This window comes from Ursus americanus, chromosome 16 (genome assembly GCF_024610735.1).
Source record: "Ursus americanus isolate L20-20 chromosome 16, mUrsAme1.1.p, whole genome shotgun sequence".
Taxonomy (NCBI): domain Eukaryota; kingdom Metazoa; phylum Chordata; class Mammalia; order Carnivora; family Ursidae; genus Ursus; species Ursus americanus.
Genome location: NC_142142.1, coordinates 3,145,143 through 3,172,135, shown reverse-complemented (window position 1 = coordinate 3,172,135; position 26,993 = coordinate 3,145,143). Strand labels below are relative to the sequence as shown.

General features: G+C 39.5%; 1 protein-coding gene across 2 annotated transcripts; it reads left to right on the top strand.

The window, feature by feature from the left end:
- On the top strand, positions 1–26,993 carry ZNF215 (zinc finger protein 215). 2 transcript variants are annotated; one of them, XM_045782994.2, is made up of 6 exons: positions 1–249; positions 7,746–8,322; positions 14,187–14,272; positions 15,656–15,788; positions 16,110–16,205; positions 25,423–26,993. In XM_045782994.2, exons 2-6 carry the CDS (start codon positions 7,923–7,925, stop codon positions 26,361–26,363), a joined length of 1,656 nt encoding a protein of 551 aa, XP_045638950.2. In that variant the 5' UTR covers positions 1–249; positions 7,746–7,922; the 3' UTR covers positions 26,364–26,993. The 2 variants fall into 2 exon arrangements, with proteins under 2 accessions (XP_045638950.2, XP_087724197.1); XM_087868071.1 differs by lacking the exon at positions 1–249 and having other exon boundaries at positions 5,399–8,322.

Sequence of the window (26,993 nt, the reverse complement as noted above, 5' to 3'; positions counted from 1 at the left end):
CCGCGGGGGCTGCTGGGGGCTCGCTCCAGGGGTGGTGCGCGTGCGTGCGGCGGCGGCGCGCCTTGGCTTTTCTGAGAGCCAGATCCCGCGGCGGCGTTTAGGGGCCGGGGTGGTCACGGCTTCGTAGCTGTGGCGTCATTATCCACGCCGGCTCCCTCCGCCCGCGAGGCCGGCGGCCCCCGCGGCTCCTGGCGGACCTGGCGCTTGAGTGTGACTGAACGGAGCCTCAGCTGGGAGCGGTGCCCGCAGGTATCCCCGGGTCAGCGGGCGGTGAGGACGCGGGTGTGCGGGATTGGGAATCCCGCTTGAGTGCGGCGGCCGGTGGGCAGTTAGGCGGCTTCCGGCGCGGCGCCCCGCTGTCTCTGCGGGACCACCTGGCTGGGGCTCGGGGAGCGGGGGAGGCGTGGGCTGCAGAAGCAAGTGGGTGCGCGGGAGGGCGCCGGTCAACAGCGTTTAGCGCCGGCCTCGCTCGCATTCTGTAACGGGGGCAGTGTCCAGGCGCTCGACCTGATGGAAGTGGCTTCATCCGTGGGTTTGGGAATCTGGTGTCGATTCCCCGTGGAAATACCGGGTGTGGCCGGATCGATCAGCTGGCAAAGAAAATGGACAAAACTTCTTTCCTAATCGTTCCCAGCCACTCCTCCAAACACAAAACTTAAGGCATCGTTATTTTCAGACGTGTCATTTGCAAACTGCTTTCTGCGCCCCTTTCTCTGCGCGGATCTCCACAGGCTCCTTTTACCTCAAGCGACTGCCCCACCTGTCAGCTGATTGGTTTAAACAACCCTCTGCCCACAGATAATACCAGCGCACCATAGTCACCTGTTCAGTTTCCTCAGTGCTGTAAAATCCTTTGAACCTGGGTCACCTGGGTGTTTAAGGCTCCAGATGCCTGTCCCCTGCGCCTTATTGAGCCCTCCCTTCCCCTGGTGCTGGCTCACACTCCTGGCTCTTCCTTCTCACTGCCACCATCCTCCTGAGAGGCGTCCGTTCCCTACTTTAGAGTTTGAACTTTAACTGTCCTTGACTTGGTTAATTCCAGTGTTGGTCGCTTACAGACCGCTTGAGCTTCTGGCAGTCACAGCCATACCGTGGACCGTCTATCATCCAGACTGTTCCTTTTTCCAAATCTTAAATGCACTCATGTCGTCCTGAACGTCTCTGTTCTCCTAGTTCTGTAATTATTGATACCCGGTAAGGTATTAAATTGTATTTAAACCTATACATTCCCAGTATATTGTGTTGCTTTTTCTCACTTTGAGTTGAATGTTTAATTCATCATCTTCTTGTTTAATTACAGATGTGAGGCTTTGACATTGCCTAACAGTGGAACTTCAGCTGTGCTCTATAGATCTTGATGTGCATTGTTTTTATTGGTTTTCATTTGAGTTGTATTTTTTAAAAATATTTTATTTATTTATTTGACAGGGAGAGAGAGACAACCAGCGAGAGAGGGAACACAAGCAGGGGGAATGGGAGAGGAAGTAGCAGTCTCCCAGCTGAGCAGGGAGCCTTATGGGGAGCTAGATCCCAGGACCCTGGGATCATGTCTGAGCTGAAGGCAGACGCTTAAGGACTGAGCCACCCAGGAGCCCCACATTTGAGTTGTATATTGATTCAAAGTTTAAATTTCAAATCAGTTGAAAATGTTTTTTGTTTGTGTTAAATTCTAGGATTCGTTCTGATAGTAAGTGTGGTCTGTACCACTCGTAGATACTTTTTTATTTGAGGAGGTTTTTTGTAACCTGATATATAGTAGCCTTTGTAAACATTTTCATAAGTACTTGAATAGAAACTACGTTCTATCTGGTTTTATATATACTAAACACATTTTCATATCTACTATATTCTTACTTAGTTTTAGTTTATGTGTTAAGTTTTTAGAAAGTTGCCCTAGTCTCTCCCATTTCTGGGTGTCATTGTTGATTTCATCTTTTGTTTTCTGAGGATTTACAATAAATATGTTCCAGTTCTGTTATTTGGTACATTTAACAAGTCATACTTCATTATAATTTGTACCTTCAGTCATTTAAAGTTTCCTTTTTGTCTGCTTTAATACATTTTTGCTTTTAAATCATTACATCCCTGCACATTATTATGTTTTTAATCTTCCCTTTATTTTCAACTTTCCCTTTCCTTTGTTTTTGATGTCTTTTGAGTGTTTATATAGTAAAATTTTTTATCCAGTACATTTACTGTTAAGTGGATATCCGTGGTATTATTTCTACCTTCAATTTAAAAAAAAAATTTTGTGCTTCCTTGGTGTTTGTTTCATTTTAACATTTGCCTGTGAGCTTTTTTCCCTTCTTTCTCCCTTTATGGTAATTTGAAAAGTATCTGGGCATGTAGTTCATTCTTTGGTGGGACTCCATGATACTTCTGAAGCACTTTGAAACTTTTTTCTTTTTTTAATGAACCATGCTTTCTTTAAGCTTAGAGGAGGTTTGTGTTGGATCTCAAAATCTTCCTTCAGTTGATCCACTTTGCCCTGTTTCTGGCGGACATATAGTGGTGGTACTAATGAGCGTATAAATGGTGTTAATACATTGCTACAAGATGGCGAGTGGAGAGAAACACAAGTTTTGAAGGCACTGTAGAAAGGGCCACAAGTTAGAATGTACTGTGAGGTAACTACAGTGGAGGTGGAAGCTGCCTCCGTGTCTCACAGCTAGCTCCAACAGAGTGTGGGAGTGAGAATCCAACAGAACAGAGGGATCAGTAAAGGATTACATGTGAAACGTCTCTTTCAGTCATCTCCCCAACTTCCTATTTCCCTTCCCACCTGTGTAGAGAAGCAGTTCAGCTAAAGTGCCTTCCTCCCACAAAAAGGTTTTTCCTAAATTGAATAAACCGTCTGAGGAGAACTAAGGCTTTTAATGTGGGTGTTGCTTTTCAAAGTTAAATCTTTTCACTCTGTTATGTGGGGGGGGGGGGGGAGGCACAGCCTGACAGCCAGCTCCCGCACTCACTCTAAATCAAAGCCTGCCAATCTGTGCGTTTCACCCATATCCACAAGGCTCTCAGGAAGATCTCCCATTCAGAGTAGATGCCCATTAGGAAACCAACCTGCTGATAGAGCTGAAGTAGAAATTGGTATGGCTCTCTGGAATAGCTACCCTAACTCTTGATTCTTAAGTATGAACAGAAAACTAAGGAACACCAGATGTCTAAAAAACAAGATAAACAGAAATCCTGACCACAGAATAAAAGGGAATTTAAGAAACAGAAAACCTAAATTAGAATTGCCAGAGAAATTTGAAATATTGCAACAACCAGACAAGCACAATGCAATGGAAAAAGAACCATTAATGAACAAGAAAAAGCTCTTATATTTAAAATATGACTGGTAGAAGTGGGTTTTTTTAAATGAAATCTACAAGGTCAAATGACAGAAATCTCCCATAACACAAAAAAAATTTCCAAAAAAATCACCTCTTGGTAGTAAACATGAGCATAGAAAGGCGGGTAGGATGGAAGACTGTTGATTTTCATCATAAAAGTTCTCTTGCGCTTTTGATAATTTTTCCTTTTGCCATGTGCATGGATCCTTTGATTTGCAAAAAGTTTTCCATAATTTTAATTTATTTTTCACCATAAGATTTTGTTCTCTATTATCTTGGCATTTTGGGAGAGACTTTTAAATTTGTCTATCATATCACTGGTTCAGTGAAGTGTCCCTTTTGTTCTTTACTCCTTCTAGTCAAGATTGTCAGTCTCTTAATCCATTTTAATATTTACCTTAATCTCATCCTGTTTTACTAAATGGCTCCCTAATTCTGTTTCATAAATTTACCACTCATCCTTTTGAATCTAAATACATCAGGCAAGTGTCTTTTAATTTTTTAAATAAAATTTTTATTTTACAACAATTTCAGATTTACAGAAAAATTGAGAATATAGTACAAAGAGTTCCCATATACCCCATACCCATTTCCCCTATTAGTAACAAATTAGTATGTTAATTAGACCTATTAATTAGATCCATTAACTAAAGTCCATACTTTAATCATACTTTGATTTTTGCCTAACGTCCTTTTTCTGATCCAGCATCCCACCGAGGAAGCCACGTTACATTTAGTTGTCCTGTCTCCTTAGGCTCCCCTTGGCTGTGACAGTTTTTGAGACTTGTTTTTAATGACCTTTACAATTTTGAGTACTGGTCAGGTATACTATAGGAAGCCCATCTTTTAGAATTTGTTAGAATTTTTCTCATGATTAGATGGGGGTTATGGGTTTGGGGAAGGCAAATCACAGAGATAAAGTGCTATTTCTACCACATCATCTCAAAGGTACATACTGTCAACATGACCTGTCATTACTGATGTTGACTTTGATCCTGTGGCTGAGGTATATGTTTTGGGTTTCTCCACTATAAATTTATTCTTTTTCCCCTCTTCCCACGTTTACTCTTTGGGAGGGATTCAGTATGCAGAGCCCAAACTCAAGGGATGGAAAGTTATGCTCCACCTCTTGGAGGGCTGAGTATCTACACAAATTATTTGCAATTCTTCTGCGTGACAGATTGGTCTGTTCTTTTCCGTTTATTTATTATTTGAGTCAGTCATGTATATTAGTATAGCTTATGGGTATTAATTTTATAGTTTGGATTATTTATTGCTCATATTGTTTCAGCTTTGGCCATTGGGAGCTCTTTCACTTGGCTCCTATGCCTTGGACATGTCTCAGTAAATATGTTTTTGTTTTTGAGTTCTTATCTAGTTTCTAGTACTTCAAGACGCTCCAAGCTTATCTTGTATATTTCTTTATTTTATTTTATTTTATTTTATTTTATTTTATTTTATTTTTTTATTTTATTTTTTTATTTTATTTTATTTTTTTATTTTATTTTATTTTATTTTATTTATTTTTTTATTTTATTTGAGAGAGAGAGCACAAGTGGAAGAGAGGGGCAAAGGGAGAGGCAGAGGGAGAAGCTGACTCCCTGCGGAGCAGGGAGCCTGGTGTGGGGCTGTATTCCAGGACCTGGAGATCATGACCTGAGCCGAAGGCGGACGCTTAACCTACTGAGCCACCCAGGTGCCCCCATCTTGTATATTTCTTGCTCCAGTTCTGGAATAAGCCATTTCTCCATGGAGCCCTGGTTCCTTGTGTTGAAGAATGGTATTAAAAACTGAGATCTGGGAGACCTTTGACCCCCTTTACCCATTTCTCCCACCTACCGCTCTTCTCTGGCAACCACCAATTTGTTCTCTGAGCTTTTATTTTTGTTCGTTTGTTTGTTTTTAAGATTACACATATAAGAGAGATCATACAGTATTTTTCTTTCTCTGACTTTATTTCACTTATCATAATTCCCTCAGAGTACATCCATGTTGTTGCAAATGGTAAGATTTTATTCTTTTTATGGCTGAATAATATTCCTCTGTGTGTGTGTGTGTGTGTGTGTGTGTGTGTGTGTGTAAATTTCTTTATCCATTCATCTGTTGATGGACATTTAGGTTGTTTTCGTATCTTGGCTATTGTAAGCAATGCTGCAATGAACATGAGGGTGCATATATCTTTCCCAGTTAGTGTTTTCATCTTCTTTGGATAAATACTCAGAAGTGGAGTTGCTTGATATAGGGTAGTTCTGTTTTAATTTTTTAAGGAATCTCCGTACTGTTTTTCATACCTCCCCCACTCACCTCCACTCTGGCAACCACCAGTTCTCTATATTTAAGAGTCTTTTGGTTTGTTTGTTCATTTGTTTTGGTTTTTAGATTCCACGTGTAAGTGAAATCACATGGTATTTATTTTTCTGTCTTATTTCACTTAGCATAATACCCTCTAGATCCATCCATGTTGTTGCAAGTAGCAAGATCTCATCCTTTTTTATGGCTGAGTAATATGCCATTGTATGTGTATACTATCTCTTCTTTATCCATTCATCTTGGGTTGCTTTCATATCTTAGCTATTGTAAATAATTCAGTAAACGTAGGGGTACATATATCTTTTCAAATTAGTGTCTTCATTTTCTTTGGCTAAATACCCAGTGGTGAAATTAAACTGGATCATACGTATTGTATTTCTGTTTTTAATTTTTTGACAAACCTCCATACTGTTTCCACAGTGGTTTGCACCAGTTGACATTCCCACCAACAGCACACAAGGTTCCCTTTTCTCCACATTCTTACCAACACTTGTTATTTCTTGTCTTTTTGATACTAGCCGTTTTCTGATAGGTGTGAAATGATAGCCCATTGTGGTTTTGATCTGCGTTTCCTGATGATTACTGATGTTGAGCATCTTTTCACGTACCTGTTGGCCATTTGTATATCTTCTTTGGGAAAATGTCTATTCAGGTCCTCTGCCCATTTTTTAATCGAATTGTGTGTGTGTGCGCGCGCGTGCACGAGCACGCATCAAGTTGTAGAAATTCTTTATATATTTTGGATATTAACCGCTTATCGGGTATGTCATTTTCAAATATATTCTCCCATTAAGTAGGTTGCCTTTTTGTTTTGTTGATGGTTTCCTTTACTGTGCAAAAGTTTTTATTTTGATGTAGTCCCAATAGTTTATTTTTGCTTTTGTTTTTTTTATCTGAGGAGACATATCCATAAATATGTTGCTAAGGTTGATGTCCAAGAGATTACTGCCTGTATTTCTGTTAGGAGTTTTATGGCTTCAGATCTCATATTTAGATTTTTAAATCCATTTTGAGTTTATTTTTGTATATGGTGTAAGAAAGTGGTCCAGTTTCATTCGTTTGGATGTAGCTGCCCAGTTTTCCAGCACCATTTGTTGGAGAGACTGTCCTTTCCCCAGTACGTATTCTTGCCTCCTTGTCACAGATTAATTAAACATATAGTCCTGGGATTTCTCCTGGGCTCTCTACCCATTGATCTATGTGTCTATTTTTGTGTCATTGCAATGTACTTTTTGATTTATCCCTGACAATGAAATGACTCCTATTTCTTCTCTTATTTTTTTTTTTAAAGATTTTATTTATTTATTCGACAGAGATAGAGACAGCCAGCGAGAGAGGGAACACAGCAGGGGGAGTGGGAGAGGAAGAAGCAGGCTCATAGCGGAGGAGCCTGATGTGGGGCTCGATCCCACAACGCCGGGATCACGCCCTGAGCCGAAGGCAGACACTTAACCGCTGTGCCACCCAGGCGCCCCTCTTCTCTTATTTTTTAAGTAAATTGTTTCGTAACTTAATTTCTAGTGGTACTTCCAATTTTACTCATTTTTTATAATCTTATTGATATTTTAGTGAGAATTTATTTTTTAGGTATCGCTAGTATAAAGTCTTAATATGTTAAGCATCTGCCTTTGGCTCAGGTCATGATCCCAGGGTCCTGGGATCGAGCCGCATGTTGGGCTCCCTGTTTAGTAGGGAATCTGCTTCTCCTTCTCCCTCTGCCTGCTGCTCCTCCTGCTTGTGCTCTCTCTCTTTCTCTCTGTTAAATAAATAAATAAAAATTAAAAAAAATAAAGCAAAAATGGGTTGTCACCTGGTGCAGGAGAAATTGCAATTAAATTATGAGGTTTGTTTTAAAAGGACTATTTCATTTATCACTTTTTGTGTGATGTCTGTGTTTTCTGTCTTTTGGGTGGGTGATGAAGGGAAAGAGACAGTATATTGTTATAAAAAGGAAGCAAGAATGGAAGATAATCCATAATATTTATTTTATTAGACAATCTTAAGAATATTATGTGTATTATTTTATCTTTTAACACTATACAAAACATGTTTGTTAAATATAGGTCATATTGGTGTCTTTTTTCATTCTCTCAGGTACCTGAATGTTGTCTTTCTGTCTGAAGCTCCTGGAACTTTTCTCTTATTGAGATAGAACTTGGCTGAAATCACATTGCGCATATATTGTACACAAGTGCTTAGCCCAAGCCCAAGAATTACTAGAATCCTCTAGTTAGACAAATTCAAACTACAGTGGGAGTTCTGTCTAGGAAGATGCAGCCTCTGAACAAGTTGATGGCTATCTCAAAACCTCAAAACCTGATTCTACATGAACGAAGTGAGGCCCTGAGAGCAGATGCGTCCTGGCCACAGGAATCCGTCCCCATCATGGAAACGTACGACTCTGAGGCCTGTCGTCAAAAGTTCAGACATTTCCGGTATCTGGCAGTGTCTGGGCCTCATGAAGCCCTGTGCCAACTCTGGGAGCTCTGTCTTCAGTGGCTGAGACCAGAGGTTCATACAAAACAGCAGATCCTAGAGCTGTTGGTGTTAGAACAATTTCTGACAATTCTCCCTGAAGACATCAGGACTTGGGTGAATTTACAACATCCAAAGAACAGCAAAGAAGTGGTGACCCTCATAGAGGATGTGATTGAAATGCCTAAAGATGAAGGTAGGAATGTAGAAAATTGGCAGTAGAATAACAGTTGACCCTTATGTGGAATCTTTAAAAAAAAAAAAAAGGAAAAAGGAGCTCATAGATACAGAGAACAGATTGGTGGTTGCCAGGGTGGGAGTGGAGGATGGGCAAAATGGGTGGAGGGTCACAAGGTATAGAAACTTCCAGGTATAAAATAAATAAGTCAGGGGGCTGTAATGTACAGGGTAGTGACTATAGTTGATAATACTGTATTGCATATTTGAAGGTTGTTAAGACATTAGATCTTAAGAGCTCTCATTACAAGAAAAAAATTTTTGTAACCATATAGTGACAGATGTTAACTAGACTTATTGTGGTGATCATCGTGCAATATACATAAATATTGAATCAATACGTTGTACACCTGAAGCTAATACAGTTGACCCTTGAACAACATGGGTTTAAACTGTGTGGGTCCAATTATACATGGGTGTTTTTCAATAAATACAGCACAGTACTATAAATGTATTTTTTCTTACGATTTTCTTAACATTTTCTTTTCTCTAGCTCACTTTATTGTAAGAATACCGTATGTAATATATATATAAAATATGCTTAGACTGCTTATTGGTATGGCTTCTGGTCAGTGGTAGGCTATTAGTAGTTAAGTTTTGGGGGAGTCTAAAGTTATATGCAGATTTCCAACTGCTCAGGAGGTTGGTGCCCCTGACCCGTTTTTGTCAGGGGTCAACTGTATGGTTTTATATGTCAGCTATACCTCAATTAAAAAGAAAAAAAGAACCTTAAAAAAAAAAGTAATTGACTCTTCCCATATGAAAAGAAATTATCTTTTCTGAAGCTAGAGGGTGTCAAGGGCAGATCTTGAAGGACTTTACAGTATCAGGAAACATGGATTTTATTCTGTAGGAAATAGAAATAGAGAATGAGATCTCGCAGCATGGGTAGGAGAGTAAAACGATTTGATTTGCCTTTTAAAATATCATTTTGATATCGATATAGAGTAGTGGTTGGCAAACTGTGGCCCAAAGGCCAAATATTTTGGGAGATAGTGTTTTTGGAACACAGCCATGCCCACTGATTGACATTTAGTCTAAGCTGCTTTCATGCTATGACCAGAGTTGATTAGTTATAGCAGAGACTGTATTGCCTGCAAAACCCAGAATCTTTACTATCTGGATCTTCACGGAAAAAGTTTATCAACATCTTGTTTAAAGGATAGACCTGAGGACTCTAAAAACAGGAAAATCAGTTAAGATAGATGAGGTGTTAAAGATGAAGGAGTATTGGGAAAACAAGAGTTTGAACCTGAAGGAATTACGAGCTGCATGTAAGGTGTGAGTGGGTAAGATTTGATGTGAATGTGCAGGTTCTGCCGTAAATGAACGTGGCATAAGTAGCAGATTTTAGGGAGGGGATTTATACAGTAATCATGTGGCACGTTGAGTCTGAGATCTCTATGGGTTTGGAAAGTTACAGGTATGAATAGAAGTAGGAGAAATACATATGCTTAGGGAGCATCAATATTTAAGGGCTATCATAGATCTAACTACCCATTACAGGATGAACGGAGGATGGAGGAACATGTTAAATTATATCATGGGAATGCCATTAGTAAAATCTAAACTCTGGGAAACTACAAGACAATCCAGTTTCTAAAACAAAATAATTTTATTTTTTTTAAAAGATTTTATTTATTTAGAGCATGCATGCACAAGCAGGGGGTGAGGGGGAGAGAGAATGAGAAAGAGAGGGAGGGAGAATCTCCAGCAGACTCTGCACTGAGCACGGAGCCCAACGCGGGGCTCCATCGCATGACCCTGAGGTCATGACTGAGCCGAAATCAAGGGTTGGACGTTTAACCGGCTGAGCCACCCAGGTGCCCCTCTAAAACGAAATAATTTTAAGGGAGAAGTGGAGATATGGAAGAGGAATTAGAAATTAAATGTAAAAGATGTATAACCAGTCACGTGAATGTATGAACTTTCTGTCATGAGGCAATTGATTGAATATTTGACAAGGAATTACTGACTGGGAAGAGTGATGATACTGTTATTGTTGCTGTATTTAGTCCTTATTTGAAAAAGAAATTAAGGATTAAACAGAAAAAGAAAAGCCAGGTAATAAGCAGGCTAGAAAAGCGTAATCTAGGACATCAGAGAACCAGGAAACGTTAGTATCTTGAGCTAAGAAAAGGGAAATATTCAAGAAGGGAGTGTTCAGCAATGCTGTGACAAAAAGATTCTCCTATTAAGATGAATATTGAAGTAATTTACTGAAATTATTGATTATGAAGAAATTGTTAAGTTTTAGAACAGATTCAGAGAAGGAGTTGAGGTGGTGCTTATTTGTAGTTAGTTATATTGGTTTTCCATTACCGTCATAATAAATAACCACAAAGTTAGTGGCTTAAAACAGTGTGAATGTATTATCCTACAGGTCTGTAGATCACTAGTCCAACATGGGTCTCCCTGGACGAAAATCAAGGCATCAGTAGGACTACATTCCTTTCGGGGCCTTGTGATTCCCTTTACCCGTCTTCGGAGTTGGCAGTGGCAAGCCATGTCCGTGTCCTTTCCACACCGCCTTCTCTTCCCCTCCACTCAGCGGCAGTACGCGCACTTGCTCAGGTGAGCATGTTTGCTCGCTCTCTCTCACACTGACCACAGCTGGGAAACCCGTGTTTTAGGATTCGTGTGATTAGATTGTGATTACCCAAATAATACACGGTGATTCCTCATCGCTCAAGGTCCTTAACTTTAATCATATCCGCTGAGTCTCTTTTACCAGTGTATCAAATCAGGGATTAGGGGTGTGGGTATTTCTGGGGTCTGTTACTCTCCCTATCACATGTTCCCCACCACCACTACCAAAAAAGATGGATGGCTGAGGTGTGAATGTGATCATGATTGTAGACTATTCTTAAAGTCTGGGAGGGAAGGAAAGGAGAGGTTGCCAGCTAATAGAGGACTGAGAAAGGTTTTTAGTTTCTTTTAACCTGTCTTGGCTCTCTGAAGAACCCACCCAAAGGGCTTGCCCTTATTTTATCTGACTCAGAACTCTCCCAGGGCAGAGATGGCCACCTGGGGGGCATTTGTCAAAGCATTTAATGGGAAATGTATTAGCCTCTGCCACCTAAGACCATGAACACAAAAAGATTGGGAGGAAAGACTGGGGTATGAGTTGCTTTGTGGAATAAGGTTTTGAAAAGTTCTTACGTATCCTAGAGATCTAGAAGGCTGGGCACATGTTCTGAAAGACCTGATAAGGCCTTAACTCTCACCTCTGGCTGACCGTCAGGCTTCGCATAAACAAAAACTAAAGATGAAGGTAATGTTGAAAAATTACCTGAGTGGTGTAGGCAAGCCTCAACACCTGCAGCCCATCTGCAAAGACTAGGAAATGGTTTCTGTTTGTGGGGTTTTTGTGGGTTTTTTTTTTTTGATTCCAGGTATCTGAGGAAATCTCTGAGGAATCACGAGCTGACCACTAAGCTAAGGGAACAGATTTAAGTGGGCACACACAACAAAGAATACAGACTTTCCAAATCAGTTCAAAAAAGTAAGTGAGCAAGAATTACAACAATCAGGCCCACAAATATATGAAGCAAAAATTGACAGAAATGAGGGAGAAATAGATTAAGAATAATAGTCTTCAGCACCCCACTTTCTTTAGTGGATAGAACAACTAGAAAAAAGACAAAAAAGGAAATGGAAGAACTGTATTAACAACTCTATAAACTAAACTAGACCTAACAAATATATAAGCACTCTACCCAACAACAGAATATATAGTTTTCTCAAGTGCACATGGCACATTTTCCAGGATAGACCAAATGTTGGGCCAAAACAAGTCACAATTATTTTAAACATTTAAGTCATCCAAAGGATCTTTTTTGACCACAACAGAATGAAATTAGAAATCAATAATAGAAGGAAATCTGGAAGGGCACCTGGGTCGCTCAGTTGGTTAACAGTCTGCCTTCAGCTCAGGTCATGATCCCAGGGTCCTGGGATCAAGCCCCTCATTGGGCTCCCTGCTCAGTGGGGAGCCTGCTTCTCCCTCTCCTGCTGCTCCCCCTGCTTATGTTCTCTCACACTCTCTGTCAACTAAAATCTTTTTTAAAAAAAAGAAGGAAATCTGGAAAATGCGCAAATATGTAGAAATTAAAATAAGAAAGATTAAACAGAGATAAATAGAGAATAGAAAAACAATAGGATCAATGAAACTGGAAGTGGGTCATTTGAAAAAAAAAAATTGACAAAGTCTTAACTACACCGACCAAAAAAAAAAAAGACTTCCTAACTTACTCTGTGGTGAGTTTTAACTTGATGCCAAAGCCAGACAAAGACCTCATGAGAAAAGAAAACTAGCAAGCCAAATCCAGCATCGTGTTAAGAGGATTATACACCATGACCAAATGGGATTTATCCCAGGAATACAGGATGGTTCAACATATGAAAATCAACATTCTACACCATACTAATAGGGGAAAATCACAAAGTCCTCTTTTTTTTAAATAAGATTTTATTTATTTGAGAGAAAGAGAGCATGTGCACAAGTGGGGGGGGGGGAGGCACGGGGAGAGGTGGAAGGAAACTCCTTGCTGAGCAGGGAGCCTGATGCGGGACTCAGTCCCAGGACCCTGAGATCATGACCTGAGCTGAAGGTAGACACTTAACTAACTGAGCCACCCAGGAGCCCACAAGGTCCTCTTGATGTAGAAAAAGCATTTGACAAAATCCAGTGCCTTTTCATGGTAAAAGCACTCAACATACTAGGAATAGAAGGGAATTTCTTCTATGTGATAAAGGGCATCTATGGAAAACGTACAGGAAGCATCATACTTAATGGTTAAAGACTAAAAGCTTTACCCTTAGGTTAAGGAACAAAACAAGGATGTCCACTCTGGCCACTTCCGTTCAGCATTATACTGGAGGTGTTAGCCAGTGCAGCTAAACAGGAAAAATAAATAAAATGTATCCCAATTGGAAAGGAAAAAGTAAAGCTATCTTTACTGTCTTGTGATCTGTTCTTATGCAGTTGACCCTTGAACAACATGGGTTTAAACTGCATGGGTCATTTTTATGTGAGTTTTTTTTTTTTTAATTTCATAGCAAAAGCCATAAGGCATTTATTTACAACTGCCCACCCCAGTCTCCGCAGGTCAGATGGAAGACGACTGGTTCGGAGTTCACACCTGCTGCCCTTTGAGTACCCAGAGAGGCCTGCAGAGCCCTTCAGCAGCCCTTGGGATCCCAGGGACTGTGTTACCTGTCAAATTTTTTCACTAAAAAACAATTTTAAAAAAGCCTGTGTTCCTGTATTGGATGTCTTAATGTTGTCAAGATGATAATACTCTTTAAAGTGGTCTGCAGATTCAAATGCAATTCATGGCAAAATTCCAGCTGCCTTTTTTTTGTAGAAATGGACAGGCCGATCCTAAAATGAATATGAAATTGCAAAGGATTCAAAGTAACCAAAACAGCCTTGATGAAGAACAGACTTTAAGGATGCATACTTTCAATTTCAAAACTTACTACAAAGCTACAGATTTTGTAAGGACAGAATTAAAGTAATTTTTTGAATCTGCTACAACCGCGGATGAAGCCTCAAAATGCTATTTTGGCCTTCTTCTCCCTGATCCAGTACTTCTCAACTTCTGGTAGAATATCAGAATCATTTTTATAGTTTTTAAAAACTGTAACATCTGAGCCCCACCTTTGGAGATTCTGGTTGCTGGTAGGGCCTGACACCGTTATTTTTCCAAAGCTCTAAAGATGATTCCTACGAATAGCATGTTAAAGCTCTTACTATAGTCATTAAATGTTTCTCCAGCGCAAGTCTTGTCTCCCTAACGTTTTCCTTCATCTTCCCAGATATAGCCTGCAAGGATTCTGTCCTGCTCCAGAAGGGCAGCATCCAGGGGGAAATGGAAGCTGACTCGCTAACTGGCCATTCCCAGGTGAATTAGGATTCTACTCTTTACTGAAATCTGCTTTTTCTTTTTCAGCTTTTGAACTTTTGCTAAATATAGGTCCTCTAAGGATGTAGGACTGTTACTTCTCCCATAGGACATTGGATCTATTTTATTTTAGTTGATGATACACTCTTTGGGAAATATTCAATCTTTATATTTTTCTGTGCATCTGTTCCTTCAGAATTCAGGACAATAATCAAAGCCATAGAAATAGAGCCCACCAGAGAATGTTCAGAATTACAAGTGAAGGGAGCCAAGAGCAGGATCCCGAGTCATGTCATTAAATAGGCAGGAGCAGAAGAAATCTCAAAGGATACTGAAATGAAAGCATCAAAGTGGTAGAGGAAGACCAAGGAGATGCCACCGAAAGCCAAGGATGAGAGTATTTCAGGGATAAATCCTTTAAAAAATTCAGGAAAATTCAGCCTGAGTAGTGCCTGTTCCCTTACCATCACGGAGATCCTGCTCCTCATGGGAATAGAAGCCAGGTTGCAGGGGGTTGAGGGAAGAAGGTGAGGATGTAGGCAAAGCTGACGTAGATGATTTACTACCAAGTCACTCATGTCTCAGAGTCCTCTGGCTCTGACGGAGAGGGAGGGAGGGATTGGTATATTTCGTCGTGTTCGAAGGTGCCCGTCATGACAAGGTTGAGAATGCTAGACAGGGAAGTGCAGCAAGTGATGGTGTGAAGGTCCTCGTAAGAAATATCTACGCAGTGTCTGATACGCCACTGCTAAGGGCTGGGAATGTGATGGTAAACGAAGGGAAATCCTTTGTGGAAATGACGGTAGAGCAGACAGGCACGCACTGGCAAATAAGGTGATTGCAGATAGTAATAATTATTACAGAGAAAAGAAAGAAGCATAATGCAATGGGAGACTGATGAGGAGGGTGGCTACTCCGTTTTGGGTAATCAGGAAAGGACTGCCTGCCCTGGATGGGAGATGCTGGCAGGCTGCATTTCTCAGTCAGAGAAAACGCCCTACCTCTTCTGCTGCCAGAGGCTCCGTCTTCGTTACAAGTTCCCCTCAGATCTCTCCAAAACTCTGCCTGTTCTGAACTCCTTTTATGTCAGCTATTTTTACTCTATAGTAATTTTTTGTTCCACAATTATTCCAACTGTCTTTTTTTCCTCAACCAAAATAAAAGTTAGTTTAGGTTAAGACTGCACTGGATTTTCCTTTCGCAGCCCTCACAGTGCCAAGTCCATAAGCCTCTAGTATAACTTAATTTCCATCACTTAGAACCCCAAACGTTTGTCAGTTTCTTACGTATTCTGACGACCTACCTTGTTCTTTCCAAATTCATTTCTCCGCTAGTAATATTTTTAGAAGTGACCTTTGATTAAAAAGAAATTTAATGTTTTAGGAACCAGTAACATTCAAAGATGTGATTGTGGAATTCAACGAGGAAGAGTGGGGACAGCTGGACCCTGCTGTAAAGACCCTGTACAGGGATGTGATGCTGGAAAACTATAGGAACCTGAACTCATTGCATCAAGGTGGCTTCCGTGTTATTTACCTCTTCTGCCCGTCGGTAGTCTCTTCATCTGCTAAAAACTAGAGGACGGCTGCAGTGGTTAAGGGCACTTGGGTTTGGGTTCGGGTTTCCTAATATCCTTTGGGCACAATAGCAGATTTTCCTGCTGTGTATCTGAGTGGAAGTCCTTTCTGGTGGAGAGATAAATGTCCACAGATCCGTGGTGACCGCTGGCCTTACCTTTCAGCAGCTCTGAGACTACTGCGGAGGGAGGGAATCTCTTCCTTATGAAAATGGCTGAAGTGTCTGTTTGTTGTTGTTGTTTCATTTTCCCCATGAACAGAACAACTACTTTTCAAGCCAGTTGAGATCTCCAAGCTGGAGAGTAAGGAGAGAAGATGGACAGTAGAGCAAGAAACCGCAAGCACATCTGTTTCAGGTAAGAGCCAGGCAGATACGAGGCAGGTGTAAGAAGCTTGTTTGTTAAACGCACAGTGTACTGTTACCAGCCTTCGAGTAAGAGTCGGGTGGGGGGCGGACAACAAAACCTGGAGGCTTTGGAGGAAGAAGGACACCATTGCCTTTTGTTGGCAGATTCTTTTTCTTCATCGGATAGACGAATGAATGTTACAGGGGAGGGACACGGAGGCTTGTAAAGCCGTGTGGCCCGGAGCGGCCTCCCTGCCCGTCTCCTCATCTGCAACAGGGAGTCGATAACAGTCCTTACCTCCACGTTCCTGTGAGGCTCAAGTGCGTCGGTGTGGGTAGCATGCTTAGAACAGCGCCTGGCGCACAGTAGGGCTACGTAAACGAACATTAGCCAGCCCAGCATGAAATCATGTGCTTCCTTCTAAAGAAAGCAAAGTTCTGCTTCATACTAGAGTGACTTTAGTAGTGTTCCATTCTTTGTTTACCATAGAACTTCTTGTGCCCTTACTTTCTACTTTCATGTAATCTCTTTATTCTTATTAACATTTTGTTTGTGGGACATTATCAATTATTATGTGCTTAATATAAATTTTAGTACATATAGAAAAGTATGAAGAAGAATAGAAATCACCCCATTACCTCACTCCCGAGAGCTATGCAGTATTAACGTTTTGATTTATTTTCTTAGGCTTTTTTCTTTGTGATGATGTGTCTCTGTGACTTGTGAAGATTTGTTTTTTTCCAAAATTGGGATTGTCAGGGATATGTCACTTTATATTCTGCTCTTCTCACCTAATACGATACCGTGGACAATTACCTGTGTCACTAAATAGTCCGTGCAAATGTGGTTTCTCATTCACGTGTAACTTCCCATCGTACACATGTATCATAATATATTTAACCATTCCCCCCGGCTGTTGGACATTCAGGTTGTTGCCAGGTTTTCAGGCATATCTGGTAAGTTCCACAGGATATACCTTGTTAGAAGAGAAACTTCAGCATCAAAGGGCATGAATGTATTTAAAAGTCCTGTTACATTGTGCTGTAGTGTCTACAGAGAGATTATGCCGAGCCGTACTGTCACTACTAGCATATTCTCTCTCTCATTATCACCCTGGCACCCTCTCGTTTGCCTGAAATCTTTATTGATTTGATAGGCAAAGTATTCAGTTTCTTTCTTTCTTAGGTAAATTCCCCCACCTTCCACCCTTTTCCTTTGGACCCCATTTCTCCCTGCCTTCTTTCACTTATATTTTTACCATTTCTGCTTCATCCTCCCATTAGCTTTTCAACATTTTCAGGTCATTGCTGATGTCAACGATTTTTCTCTCAACCTATTACTCTATTTCTCGCCTCTTTGTAGCCAGTCTTCTCAAAATAGTTTCTACTTTTCTCATTTCCTCACCCCATTCCAGTTTAGCTGTTATTCCAGATCTCCGTCTGGAACAGTCCTTACTAAAGTCGTAGAAGACTTTCTTGTAGCGAAGTCTCGTGGATACTTTTTCATTCCTTGTCTTACGTTACCTGCTCCTCGCTCTAAAACACTCGTAGGTTCTTATAATGCTTCCCATTTTCCTCCTCTGTTTCTGGCCTTTCTCGGTCTGTATGGTGGAGACTTCTCTTTGTCTAGCTGTAATTTCAGTTTCTCAACATGTCTCATTTTGTCTTTTCTTACTCTGTGTTTTCTTCTCTATGTTAGCACATCCACAGCTGCAACTCCACTTAGCGCACACGTGTAGGTGACTTACAAATGTGTGTCCCCAGCCCAGGCTGCTTCTCCGAATTGAACAATTTATTTATTTATTTTTAAATAAAATTTTTTTATGATGTTATGTTAGTCACCATACAGTACATCCCAAGTTTTTGATGTAAAGTTCCATGGTTCATTACTTGTGTATAACACCCAGTGCACCATGCAATACGTGCCCTCCTTACTACCCATCACCGGTCTATCCCGATCGCCCACCCCCCTCCCCTCTAAAGCCCTTAGTTTGAATTGAACAATTTATAGACATGTGACATTTCTCTTGGATGTTTTAAAGACGACTCCAATTCTGTAAAACCAAAGCCATAACTTTTTCTTTTCCAGTCCTCCTCTGTTCCCTGAGTGAATGGCACTGCCATCCATCCAATTACATAAGTACGGTGTATTATCTTTGACACAACTTCTTCTCCTTCACCTCTCTAATACTTGGTTTCGTCCTTCTAAATATCCTTTGAACGTCTCCACTTCTCTCCATCTGTAGGGCCACTACCCTAGTCCAGGTGCCAGTGCCATCTCTCATCTCAGCTATCCCCGCAGCCTCTTAATTCATCGTACTGGAAGATCTTGCCAGGCCTCTTTGCTCTTTTTCCCCAGCTCCAGGGTTTGAGCCACATTGCAGTCAAAGAGATCAAGTTCTGTCATGTACTTGCTTAAGTCACTTATGCTGACTGCAGTTTTGCTTACTTCAGAACACACTGCTTCTCCAGCCTGCTTCTCCAGCCTCACCTGCTTCTCCAGCCTCACCTCACCCTGCATCCTCCCCTCGCTCTTCGCACCCAAACCACACTGCTCTGCTTTCAGTCAGCATCACGTGTGTATTTGCATCTCCTGTGCCCTAAGCTCTCTGATAGGTGTTGGAGGACTGCAGAGAAAAGAGTTCCACAGGCCACACGTTCCGTATGTCCGTTGAGTGGGACTTGCCCTCCATCTCAGGGCCTCTGTACATGCAGTTTCCTTACATAAAATGGTCATTCTCCTGTTCTTTGCCTAGTTGACTCCTTGTCTTCCTTCAGATCTCAGATAGTTTCACATTTCCTCAGGGAAACCTGTCTTGATTCATTTTTTTCTGTTATATACTCCCATAGGACCATAATCTTCTCTTTTTAGCATTTATCACAATTATATTTTACTTGTATCTATGTAGGTCTTTGTCTCTCACATTAGGCTTTATGTTCCTTGAGGGCAGACACCATGTCTCTTTTCACCCTGCCTTTTTATCTCAAGCTTTTGCACATTTATAGGAACCAAAGGAAAAAAACTGGGTAGATAAATATTGGATTATGAGAAAGGTAAAAATTATTTTATTTGCTTTGGTCATTTGTAATTCAGTAAATGGTTTTATGTCCTTTATCTATTAAGCCTTTAGAGGTTTATAAGTAAGATCTCATGGAAATTCCCATTATTGATCACAGAGCAAATGAAATACCGCTGAAGTTTTTTATTATTTTCTTTATGGTGTCTGCCATACATATTTTAAAATTTATGTTACCGCATATCTTCCCCCCAGTGCTTTATATCTGTTATTTTTAGGCATAAGAATTTTTCCATCCGCAAATTAAAAACATTTCCTGATTTTTTTTCTGATTTCATCTATTTCATCATTTAAATATAATACTTCAATCAATCTGGAATTTACCTCGGTAAATGTAGTTTATTTTCCAAAACAGTTAATGGACTACAGTGGATTAAAGGTGGCTACAGAATCTTTGTCACTTTCTCCCTCAGGATGTAGCCTTTGTACACCTGAAACTAATGTAACATGGTGCCAACTATACTTCAATCAGAAAAAAAAGTTGCAGACTTTGTTTCCCCTCCCTTTGAATCTCAGCTGGCACTGGACTGTTTAATCAGTAAAATACATCAGAGGTGACACTGCCGGTTCCAGGTCTAACCTGTAATAGGACGTGAGGCTGCCACTTCTCTCTCGGAAGTTAGCAGCCACTACTTCAGCTAGCTGCACATCGCGATGTTTGTGAGAAGCCCAGCACAGCCACACGGAATGTACATACATCACACATGTGTGCACATGTATGTACTTCAGAGGCTCGTCAGATGATCAGAGTCACATCTAGATTTAAGGGCTAATGATCTGAGTTTATTATAAACAGTTTAAGGTAAATTTGGATAGAGAATATAAAACCAGATTTAATTAAACCAGCTTAATTAACTAGTCAGAACCTACGAAAAAAGAATCCTGTGGATTTTAATCTATAAATACAGATAAGCCATTGGAATGATTGGAGAAGTTGGGGAAAACTTTCAGATAGGCCAAAGAAAGGCAGAGATGGTCTGGCATGGGCTGGTGTCCAGGGGAGTTGTGCGCAGACACCCAGGTTTGGGATGACAGGCTAAGGTTTCAAGTGTTCGTTTGTGTTTCAGGTTAGAGGCAGGAGCAAAGTCTTGTAGGTAAAGCATAGTTTGTGCGTTTGGGATTAATAGGAATAAGACAGTGACTCAAAATCTGTTTAGTGCAAAAGGAGAACAAATCATGGGTGTAAAGACAAACTGGTGTTGCCGCTAGAATCAATAGATAAGAGTATCTGTTGCTATAATTATTTAATGTTGACCTGAAAGACGTAACTAATGAATAAAAAAAAATGAGAAATTTAATTAGTAGAAAAGAGGAAAAAAGACTTATTTGTAAATGATAACTTTCTACTTAGAAAACCAAGAAACTCATAGTCAAAACTATTACATCTGTTAAGAGTTTTGTAAGGTGGCCAGATATAAAATAAAAATATTGGTAGTTTTCCTATATGTTAGAACTAAGTGATTTGAAAATAACAAAATACATGAAAGTGATTTTAAAAATAGGAGTAAATAAGTTATATGAAAAATGGGTCATGGAAATATGAGAACAGAGATTTGCTTAGAGAAATACATTTAGGAATTTTGCCATTCAGTAAATACTGCTGGAACAGCTTGTGTTTCGGTTACCTATTGTTTCTAACAAATTGCCCCAAAACTTACTGACTTGAAACAGCAATCATTTTATTAACTCTCACAAGAGTTAGGAGTTGACTTCGGAGTTCTCAGGATCCATCTGATGTTGGCTGAGGGTACAGTGTCTGCTGGGATGGGATGATCACGATGGCTTATCACACCGCTGGAAGTTGATGCTGGCTGCCACTGGGAACATCGGCCCTGTGGAGCAGCGCACCTCCATGTGGCCCCTTTTGAGGGATGGGCTGCTCATAGCATGCCCATCAGGTTCTGGGAATATCCTGAGAGGAGTTGGAAATTGTCAGTCTCCTAAAGGCCAGGCCCAGAAGTGGCATGGTATCACTTCTACCATATTCTGTTGGCTAAGCTGTCACAGGAGTAGCCCATTTGCAAGGGGAAGAAAAATAAACTCCACTTCTCTATGGGAAGGTGTCAAAGAATGTGCATCTATTTCTTTTTATTACTCAAGTATAATTAATATATGGTGTTGTGTTAGTTTCAGCTGTACAGTATAATGATTCAACAATTCTGTGCATGACTCCGTGCTCGTCATGATAAGTGTGCTCTTTATTGTCCTGTCCTCACCCATTCCCCCATTCACCTCCCCTCTGGCAAGCATCAGTTTGTTCATTATATTTAAGACTCTGGTTTTTTGTTTTTCTTTTTTCCTTTGTTTGTTTCTTAAATTCCACTTATGAGTGAAATCTTAAGGTATTTGTCTTTGAATTATTTCACTTACCATGATACCTCTAGATCTATTCATGTTGTTGCAAATAGTGAAGTTTCATTCTTTTTTATGACTGAGTAGTATTCCATCATATGTATGTGTGTGTATACACGCACATATATATACATACACATATATGTGTGTGTATACACACCTATATAACACACACACACATATATCACATCTTCTTTATACATTCCTCTATGAATGAATATTTTGGTTGCCTCTGTATCTTGGCTATTGTAAATAATTCTGCAGTAAACATAAGGGTGCCTGTATCTTTTTGAATTAGTGTTTTCATTTTCTTTGGCTAAATACCCAGTGGTGGAATTACTAGATCATATAGGATTTCTATTTTTAATTTTTTGAGTAATCTCCATACTGTTTTCTACAGTGGGTATACCAGCTGGCATTCCCCCAACAGTGCACAAGCGTTCCTTTTTCTCCACATCCTTGCCAACACTGTTATTTTTTGTGTTTCTGATTTTAGCCATTCTGACCAGTGTGAGGTGATGTCTCATTGTGGTTTTGATTTACATTTCTCTGGTGATAAGTGATGTTGAACATCTTTTCATGTGTCTGTTGGCCATCTAATGTCTGTTTTGGAAAAATGGCTATTCAGGTCCTCTGCGCATTTTTTAATTGGATTGTTGTTGGCTTTTGTCCTGTTGAGTTGTATAAGTTCCTATATACTTTGGATTCTAACCCTTTATTGGATATGTCATTTGAAAATATCATCTCCCATTCAGTAGGTTATTCTTGATTTTGTTGATGGTTTCCTTCACTGTGCAAAAGATTTTTACTTTGGTGTAGTCTCAGTAGTTTACTTTTGCTTTTGTTTTCCTTGCCAAAGGAGACATGTCTAGAAAATATTGCTATGGCCTATGTCAGAGAAATTACTGCCTACGTTTTCTGTTAGGAATTTTACGGTTTCAGGTCTCACATTTAGGTCTTTAATCCATTTTGAGTTTATTTTTGTATATAGTGTAAGAAGGGTCCAGTTTCATTCTTTTGCATGTAGCTGTCCAGTTTTCCCAACACCATTTGTTGAAGAGACTTTTTCCTGTTGTATATTCTTGCCTCCTTTGTCATAGATCAATTAATTGATCATAAAGCTGTGGGTTTATTTCTGGCTCTCTGTTTTGTTCCATTGATCTATGTGTCTATTTTTTTATGCCAGTACCATTCTGTTTTGATTACTTCAGCTTTGCTTAATATGTCTTGATACCTCCGGGTTTTTTTTTTTTTCTTTTACAAGATTGGTTTGGTTATTCAGGGTCTTTCTTGTTCCATACAAATTTTAGGATTCTTTGTTCTAGTTCTGTGAAAAGTGCTAGTGGTATTTTGATAGGGATTGCATTAAATATGTAAATTGCTTTGAGTAGTATGGACATTTTAACAATACTGGTTCTCCCAATCCATGAGCGTGGAATATCTTTCCATTTCTTAGTGTCATCTTCAGTCTTTTTCATCACTGTTTTATAGTTCTCAAAGTACAGGTCTTTGACTCTTTTGGTTAAATTTATTCCTATGTTTTTAATATTTTTTTCTATTTTTGATTTAAATTCCATTTAATAACATATACTGTATTATTAGTTCCAGAGGTAGAATTTAGTGATTCATCAGTTGCATACAACACCCAATGCTCATTACTTTAGGTGCCCATCACCCAGTTACCCCATCCCTCCACCCACCTCCCCTACGTATTTTATTCTTTTTGGTACAATTGTAAATGGGACTGTTTGCTCCCGCCTTCCTCTCCCGTTCCCTCTCCTCCCATTGGGATTGTTTTCTTAATTTCTCTTTGTGCTACTTCATTTTAAAGTATAGAAATGCAACATATTTCTATAAATTTTGTATCCTGCAACTGTACTAAATTAATGTATCAGTTCTGGTAGTTTTCGGTGGAGTCTTTAGGATTTTTTGTATATAGTATCATGTCATCTGTAAATAGGTAAATAGAGTTTTACTTCTTATTTACCAATATGAATGCCTTTTATTTCTTTTTCTTGTCTGATTGCTGTGGCTAGGACTCCCAGTACTATGTTGAATGAAAGTAGTGAGAGTGGACATCTTTGTTTTGTTCCTGATCTTAAAGGAATAGCTCTCAGTTTTTTCCCCTTTGAGTATGATGTTAGCTGTGGGTTTTTTGTTTTTTGTTTTTTAATGAATGTGCAGCCATTTTGATCTACTCTAGTCTGTCCTCTGGCCACAAATTATTTTTTTATTTTTTCCCCCTCGTTAAATACATTTACTGTCTCCTAAGAGACCTCATCTCATTATGGCACCAGGCTTGAAGTCCAGGATCTCACCATCTAAATTATAAATTAGGTCCAAGTTTGAAGAGGTTTCTCTCTCACTGAAGACCTGTGAATTAAATTACAGGTTATCTGCCCACACACCCAGTATACACTGGTGAGGCAGAAACAGAGAAACTATAGTCAATACTCTCATTATATTCCTAGACTCCGCTCTAGGAGATTGCTTTAGTAGTCTAGTTTTCAGTGTAAGTATTATTCAGACGATAATTTCTGCTAGAAATTAGACTAAATCAGGCTGAATTAATAGGTATTTGACAAAGCTGGATGTATCATTGGGCTGCTTTGAGGCAAAAGTCCTCAAAATAGTACCTCAGGGTAGATTAGAAAGGGGAGAGAGAGAGCATGGTTATTCAAGATCTCTTTCTAGACTCTAGTGTAAATATTAGAAGAACAATGACTCACCGAACAGATGAGGATGTTGAGGGAAGTTCTTTCTACATGAAAGATGACATTCTCAGGCTCATTTGTGAGTTGGAAGAGAGTAGTAGGATAGCCAAGTGGCATTGTCTTGGAGACAGGTTTAAAAAAAAAAAGTGAGACTACAAAGCTGAAAATGTGTTTTGGCTACCAATAAAGTGTGGAAGTAAAAGCATTAGATAAAGCTGAAGTTATGTGCAGAAGGATAATAGGAAGTCAGTGAATTTTAGTTATTAAAAAATTGCTAGAATATATAGTATATTGGATGTATTTATACAGAAGCTAAGTGAGAAAGGAATTTTGAGAAGGAAGGTGAGACATTATTAAATGAAACAAATTGAAGACAGGTGAAAACGAGAACTGAATCTTAACTGGAACAGGTAAAGTTTTGAGTTCTAGGAAATACATAGAAAAATAACATAGCACTGTTAGAATCAGGGGTGATTTTGAGCCTAGGAAAAAGGGTGGTTTCTCTGCTACTTTTGATCATAGGTTTTTTTTCTGCCTTTGTTAAATATGGGGAATAATTGCAACTCGTCTGGAAAATAGAAGCACTGATTGTAAGCTTATTGTAGCTGGTTAAGATGTGGCTCCTGTAAATGTAGACATGTTTTTAAAGATACAACTAAATTGCTATTTTAGAAGGGTGTATTTATTATTGATGAGTAGCATAGGTTAAAAGAGACAAAGACAAGATGCTAGAGAAAGGAAGGTTAGGTATAACCCACACAGACTAGTTACAAAGCAGTAATAATTTGAACTATGATATGCCACCCTATCGCAGTTCATATGCTGGACATTTTCCCAAGCCCTCTGTATTCTCTCTAATATTTCTGAATCGCTCTCCTCATATTTTACGATCTCCTAACCTCCCTTTTGATACTTTTATCCCTTTTATTTCTTCTATAATTCTCCTTTTTCTAATCTCACTTCACATTCCCATTCTGTAATTAAGGCCTAAAAAGATGCATATTCCCTTATGTGGTTTAGCATGACTTTCCTAATTAAACAATTTCCCTTCTTCTAGTTCATGGAATTTTTAATTTCTTTTTAGACAGAGAGATAATTTCAGAAAACCAAGATTCAGTTCCAAAGCAGAGAATTTCTGGAAAAGAATCATCTTCTGGAGTGATTATGACAAGACTGACCAAAAGTGGATCCCCTTCTTTAGATGCTTGGATGAGCAATGATTGGTTATATAGGAACCAGGAACATTGGGACATAAATTTACCAGAAGAAGCTTTTGTTCATAAGACAGTCTACACTGAGGTGGGAAACTTTGAAGGTAGTGAGAATAAGAAAATCTTAGATATTGAGACAGTTAATTCAGTTTTGGGTATACAACAAGGAATTCCTATGAGAAAGGGGTCCTCAAAATGTGCTAAGTTTAAAACTAATTTCAAATTTAATTTAGACTCAGGTAAGCAATATTCAGAATATAACGAATGTGGAAATGCCTTGAGCCTGAGTATAGATATTCAGCAGCCAAAAAGTCATACCTTGGTGAATTCCTATGAATGCTATCAGTGTGGAAGAGCCTTCAGCCGGAGTTCATCCCTCATTCGACATCAGATCATTCACACAGGAGAGAAACCCTATAAATGTAGTGAATGTGGGAGATTCTTCAACAGACGTACAAACCTTACTAAGCATCAAAAAATTCATACTGAAGCAAAGGTCTGTGAAGGCAATAAATATAGAAAAGCTTTCAGTGAGAGTGAAGACAGTAATAAAAATTCAAGACTTCGTTCTAGAGATAATCCCTATGAATGTGTTAACTGTGGGAAATCCTTCAGCCGGAGCTCCTCCCTTATTCGACATCAAATGATTCATACAGGAGAGAAACCGTTCAAATGTAAGGAATGTGAGAAAACCTTCAACAGGAGTTCAAACCTTAAAAAACACCAAAAAATTCATACTCAAGAGAAGTCTTATAAAAGGAAGAAACACAGGATTACCTACATCAATGAATTTATAGTAGAGGGAATCCTGTGAATAAATTAAATGCAAGAAAACATTTGTCAGGGGTTCTTCTTTAATTGATATAATTTAATTGAATTAGTGCTGGAGAGAAATCTGTTATTGGGTAGGAATCTGCTCCCAAGTGAAGCCACAAGGGTTTGGAGTTAAATGTATCACAGTACAAGTCTTTGCCTGTCATCATTCTGATATCCATTGCCATCATCATTTCTAGTTCATAAATGGGACCTATGGCATCCTTATATTCACATGATTTATTGAAGTTAGGGAGGAGCCAAGCAATACCCTTGGAATTGATATTTAATAAAACTGAAACTTTCAGTCCTAAGAAGGACATGAGAAACCAGGAGCTCACGAGAATATAGGAAGACTATACTTCTAAGGACTGAACTCTCTGAATTAATGGCAGAGACCACAAGAATGGCAGATTACTCCATGATAATATCCTCGGCTGTCTTGGTGCTGAGCGGGGACTAGAATTGGAGGAGGATTATCACCTGCAGTGGGAAGTGGATTCTACATATAGTCGTCAAATCTGCGTTTTTGAAAGTACTCTTTGGGATGTAGGCTGGAGCAACATCCATTGTCTTGGGTCTATCATTTATTCCAAACATTAAGAGGTCAATAAAGTGTCTTAATACTCTG